At 43.2% G+C, this 5,917-nt stretch overlaps 1 protein-coding gene across 3 annotated transcripts in view; it reads left to right on the top strand.

The window, feature by feature from the left end:
* Positions 1-5,917, top strand: part of LOC105743440 (zinc finger protein 660) — a 26,088-nt gene that overhangs the window by 6,633 nt on the left and 13,538 nt on the right. For 2 of the 3 annotated variants that reach the window (XM_012516780.2, XM_023700621.1), the window contains exon 4: positions 1,195-3,319. In XM_012516780.2, coding sequence (XP_012372234.1) covers positions 1,195-2,633 — 1,439 coding nt within the window. In that variant the 3' untranslated portion in view covers positions 2,634-3,319. Of the gene's footprint in view, positions 1-13; positions 130-1,194 lie in introns of those variants that run through there. The other variant, XM_023700622.1, reaches the window with a different exon arrangement.

Raw genomic sequence — 5,917 nt, forward strand, 5'->3', positions numbered from 1 at the left:
GGGAGTCAGGGTGTGGAAAGTAGGGAACTCTCTGTTTTGAGACTAGTGCAAACCACTCATTTTGAGCAGACTTGGGCAAGATGGCCTTGTGGAGAAGAAGCCCTGACCTCAGCAGTCAAGCTCGTGACCGTAAGTGTTACTGCTGCGGGAGCACTGCAGCAGCCCCTGTGTGTCTCTTTGCATCTCCTCCCACTGCTACCCATTTCTTTACTCTGAAATGTCCCTCTGGCAAGTCTGCTGCACGATAGTTCCTGTGATTGACAAGCGTAATACCAACATTGACCTAGACATCTTCTAACTATGCTAAATAGTGGGCCAGCCCGGCCCTGGTGAAGAAATTCTTGAACCAATGTTTTTGGTGGTTAGTGAGAGCTAGGAGAGCTGGCCCTTCTCCAAGATTTTGTATGCAGAATTCCAGATATTCAGCTCATTAGTTTTCTTATTCTATTTAGAATCAAGAGCCAAAAGGCATATTTTAACTTTTAAATTATTGATTCCTCTTTAATAGGAGTACACAAGTGGTTCCTCCCAATCTAAAAGTCTGGAGCTCTACGGTATCCCCACTGTTGGAATTCTGCTGTGCCTTTCAGCACTTTGTCTCAGCATATGTGAACTCGTACCCACCTGTCACCACTGGTCTGTCATACAAGATCTCTTTTTTTGGTATACTTTCCAAATCATACCATATAGAAATATTTTATCAGTTCACTTCCATCTTTGCCCTCTTTCTTGTATTTGATTTGAGGTGTTTGCTGGCTTTTTGTCTCCCAGAATATTTGCAAAATTTTGAAGTCTTGAACCTTTGAAATATTTTTGAATTTTTTTGAAATTTCACAAATTGGAAAGGAACATAAAGTTCATCTTGTTACCAAGGTGACACAAGTGTGGTGACTTTTGGAATCTTGTATACCATGTATTGTAATCTGGCTCCTGTTTTCTGAACACTGCTAACAGGCCGGCTGCTCACCGTCCATTTGTCCTTGCTCTTCTGCTTGCCTTCTCTCTCTTCTATCATCTTCCTTTTTATATCCCTGAAGAGAAAAAATTGAGGTATTTACTCTGTTCTCAATGTGTCATCTTATTCCTTAACTGTAATGCGACTTTTTTTTACAGATACATTGGGCTCTTGATTATTCTGTTTCCACAACAAGAGAAAAAAGAGTAAAAGTTGCTTTCTGTTTGTTTTGATGGCAGGTGAGAACAGGATGGAGAATTCAGAGTTCATTGCAAAGACTATTTCTAAACAATCAGAGTTATCTGAGAGGTCATCAGGGGGACTCTTTGGGGGTGCTCCTGGACCAGAGACTGGAGATATCTCTGGAGATATTTCAGAGCAGCTGCAAGGGCAGCACTCAGAAGAAGGGAGTGGATTGGCAAATGATTCCTTGGAAGTTATAGATGAAGAGGAAATTTCCACAAAAGATAGATGTGAAGACTACATGGAAGTGGGCGTACACCCAAATCTGTCTACTAGTCCTGCACAATATCAGAGCAATGCAAAGGGACAGAAATTCTGTCAACATGCTGAATGTGGAAAAGTGTTCAGTCGGAATTCACACCTCCTCAGCCACCAGAGAATCCACACTGGAGAGAAGCCATATGAGTGCAATGAATGTGGCAAGCCCTTTAGGCAGACTGCACAGCTCGTTGCTCATCTCAGAAGCCACAGAGGGGGAAAGCCCTATGAACGCAGTGAGTGTGGGAAGACCTACTGGCACAGCTCCCAGCTCACCCAGCACCAGCGGCTCCATAGTGGCGAGAGAGCCTATAGATGTAATGAATGTGCAAAAGCTTTCACACAGAGCTCCCAGCTCATTGATCACCAGAGAATCCATAGTGGGGAGAAGCCCTATGAATGCAGTGACTGTGGAGAGATGTTCATTCGGAGTAAAAGTCTTGTGCAACATCGGGTCCTTCACACTGGGAAGAAACCTTATATGTGTAGTGAGTGTGGGAAAGCCTTCTGTTCTAATAGAAACCTTACTGACCATCAGAGAATCCACACTGGGGAGAAGCCTTATAAATGTAGAGAATGTGATAAGGCCTTCAGTCGGAGCAAGTGTCTCATTCGACACCAGAGCCTCCACACTGGGGAGAAACCATACAAATGTAGTGAATGCGGAAAAGCATTCAGTCAGAGCTCCCAACTCATTGACCATGAGCGAATTCATACAGGAGAAAAACCTTTTGAATGTAGTGAGTGTGGCAAGACATTTAGTCTAAGTAAATGCCTTGTTCGGCACCAGAGACTTCACACTGGTGAAAAGCCCTATAAATGCAATGACTGTGGAAAATCCTTTAATCAAAACTCTCATCTCATTATACACCAGCGAATTCACACGGGCGAGAAACCCTATGAATGTAGTGAGTGTGGGAAGGTCTTCAGTTACAGCTCTAGCCTTATGGTACATCAGAGAACACACACTGGGGAAAAACCGTATAAATGCAAGGACTGTGGGAAAGCCTTCAGCGACAGTTCACAGCTTATTGTGCACCAGCGAGTTCATACCGGAGAGAAACCATATGCATGTTCTGAGTGTGGGAAAGCCTTTAGTCAGCGTTCCACTTTTAACCACCACCAAAGAACTCACATGGGAGAGAAGCCTTCAGGTCTGCCTCAGTCAGTGTCTTAATGTGTGGTTTCAGAGACAGAACAGTGACCTTTGGGTGAGCTTTATTTACAAAGATTCTCCTTCTGCTCTTGGAGGCTGTTAATCACTGTGCACCACTGCTACCTGCTTCCCACCAGGTCACTCAGGTGTGAGGGGGAGTAGCTTGTGTCATCCTCCTCCGCTATTAGGAAAGTAAGGACTGTGCATTTCGTGTACTTGGAGGTTTCTCTTTTCCTGTACTTAATTGTCTTGATGTCTATTTTATTTCTTAGTTAAGCATTCCACAGTCAGGATGTGCTTCTCAGTAACAGAGGTAATGGATGTATTCTGTTCTAGCTTGTCCATGTCACCAGTTACACGAAGATGTTTGACAAGGTCCTATTTCTGGACTGTTGCTCTCCTCACCTATGTTTAGACTCAGTCCTCTCGATAACTTCTTACTTCTTTTGTTTCCCTATCTAGAAAATGTTTTTCTTTCCATTTGGTAATCTGAGTTCCCTTGTAACCTTTACCATCCACCTGATTTCTTTAGGACTTTTTCAATGCTTCTCTGTTCCTTTAAATTGTTTATTGATGTGACCTCAATTCTTTGAATTAGGTGGTGCTAAAAGGTACAGCTTTTTTTTTTTTATTTGCTTCCAAATTCTCAATGTTTATGGTATATGTTCATACAAATTTATCGTAGGCTCTTTGTGTCAGCCTATAGATAGTAGTTTGTATATGATAATTTTCAAATAAATAATTTTTAAGCTCATCTCATATTTAGTCATCCTTCAGTTATGTACTATTGTCTCCCTTCCCCGAGCTTCTAAAGAGGGAAGTCCATGTTATGAACATTATATTCAAAGACCTTATTGCTGTGTTTAATGTGTACTCATGAAGTCTCAGTACTGGTATTTCAGGCTCAAAAAATTAATGGACTTGTGTCTGTGTGTGTATATGGGGATGACCGTATCTAGGCATTGTGGGCACTTGTGTCCCACTGAGATAAGAAGTTACTCTGCACAATGAACTATGTTCTGAACTTGGGCACTGTACCCTGCTTCCTTAATAAAAAGAATATAGTCATCCTGGGTTGACTCTGGTCTAGCTCATGCCTATCATCCCATGTACCTGGAGGCTGGAGTAGAGATACCGCTTGAACTTAGGAATTCAAGATCAGCCCGAAGAACATTAAAAAAAAGAAAAGAATTGCCACCTCCAAGACTAAACAGAAAAAATAGTCAGTTTGAAGTTTTAGTCCGTAGTCCAGTGGCTCCAAGAAGACAGCATGGTAGAGAAGTAGCTGCTCATGACTTGGTGTCCAGGAAACAGAGCCCATGCAGCGAGGGAGATGTGCGCTTCCGCCATGCCCCTGAGACCTATTCCTCTGACTCACCTCCACGTTCCAAAATCACATTTAGCTATCAACTCAACAGTGGACTAACCCACTGAGGAGTATCAGAGCTGTATGATCCGTTCACCTAATAAAAGCCCCAACGATAGGCACAGGAGGCTTTGGGGGACATCTATGTGTAAACCATAACATTGTGTTCTTGGCCTCCAAAAGACTCAGGCTTATCTCTTTATACAAAATGTGTTTAACTTGTCTCTAAGAGTTGCCAAAACGCAAACAGTTTCAGCACTGCTGAATAGTACAAAGTCTGAGACAAGGCAAATTCTTGGCTGCATGCCCCTGTAAAATGAAAGGCAAACACTTCCATCATACAATGGCACAGGACGAACATTCTCATTCCAAATGGGAGGAGTGGCCTCAGTGAGACCAAGGCAGCATCAGAATCCAGCAGGGCAAACATTAACCGCATAGTGCCATGTCCAGTAGCCAAGGCCACTTGTGCCAGAGGGCTTGAGTGGCCCGATCCCTGTAGCACTGCTGCTTGTTGGCGATCTCAGGGTTCCTCTCTGGCCTGGCTTTGCTCACTCTGCATCTTCCCTGCCATGTGTCACATGCATGGTTTCTCCTTCCCAGCTTCACGTGTGCCTCTCAGGGATATATGCCTGGCCTCCCAGGCCTTCTGAATTCGGGACAGAAGCTTTTTGATTCCATAACTCATGGATTCTGTGTCTGTAAAGCCAGCGCCATATGGACAGTGCCAGCTTAAGCAGTGACTAGGTCTTGAGACTTTTTCATGACTGTAAAAGTCTTTGAGTGCCTGGGTAAATGAGCACTATCAACTGAATCCTGGAGAACTAATTTCTTGTGTTCTGCAGCACAATGCCCTGATGCTGTCATCTCAAAAAAAATTATTTCCCTTTTGCAATCTTGAGCTTTTCAAAGGTGCGGACTTTCTTGTTTTTAATTGCCCGAAGCCATTTTTTTCCCCATTACACTGTTGTAAAATACTTTGCATCTTTTAAAACATAATCTTTTTATCAACCAAATTTTCCTCTGCATCAGTTTTGGAGGCCTCAATTTTCCTGTAGCTTTATTTCTGGCCAAACTAAAGTTTTGAAATCATTCAGCTGTGCCATATGCTCTTGATTTTTAGCATAAATTGGCTTAAAGTAATATCCATGCTACATACAGAGTCTGCACATTAGATTGCTTTTAATTTTTCACTACCAGATTAGCTACCTTTAATCTTTAGACCTAATTCAAAGCTAATTTTATCAAGCCTTTCTTTTTCTTTCTTTTTTTCTTTTGTATTTTGGAGAAGTGTTTAGTAAACTCACCTGAAATAATTAGGCTTTTTATTTATAAGCTTCTTTTTAAAAAGCTGTCATTTGACAGCTTCATTCTACACTAGCAGGCAAACCAAAAATGAGATGCTGTATCCATCAAAATATTCCAAAAGAAAACAAGGTACGAAGCCTCAAGGCAAATTCAGGGTTTGTGGACATTTAAAAAGCTGCACGTACTAACACTAGGAATTAAAAGGTCTTGAGAGCAGATACTTTCCGAGGCACTATTCTGCATACCTTGAAAAAAATAGCCTTATTTTCAATAACTTGAAACATGATTCAGATTTCACTCAGCCTCTTAAGATTTCTTTCCGGCAGTACTGTTTTGCTTCAACTTTCTTGTGCTCCATCTCCCAGTAACCGTTCTTTCGGCTGCAGTAGATCTCTGCTTGTTCTTTAGCTGTCTACATGCAGCCCGATTTGAAGCAGGCTCTTGGTGTCCCGGTGTGTGTTCAGTGGCTTCCGTGGTGGAGCCCCTTCGCCCCGCGCCTGCTACTCCGCTCTCCGAGGGCGCCCGGGGCGAGAGGACAGGCCGGCTCCGGGAGCTCGCGGTCTAGACCTTGGGTCTCTGCCAGACAGCGTGGCTGGCGGGGCCGTGGCTGGCGGGGGCGTGGCTGGCGGGG

The sequence above is a fragment of the Octodon degus genome, unplaced genomic scaffold, assembly GCF_000260255.1.
Source record: "Octodon degus isolate 3935 unplaced genomic scaffold, OctDeg1.0 scaffold00126, whole genome shotgun sequence".
Lineage (NCBI taxonomy): Eukaryota > Metazoa > Chordata > Mammalia > Rodentia > Octodontidae > Octodon > Octodon degus.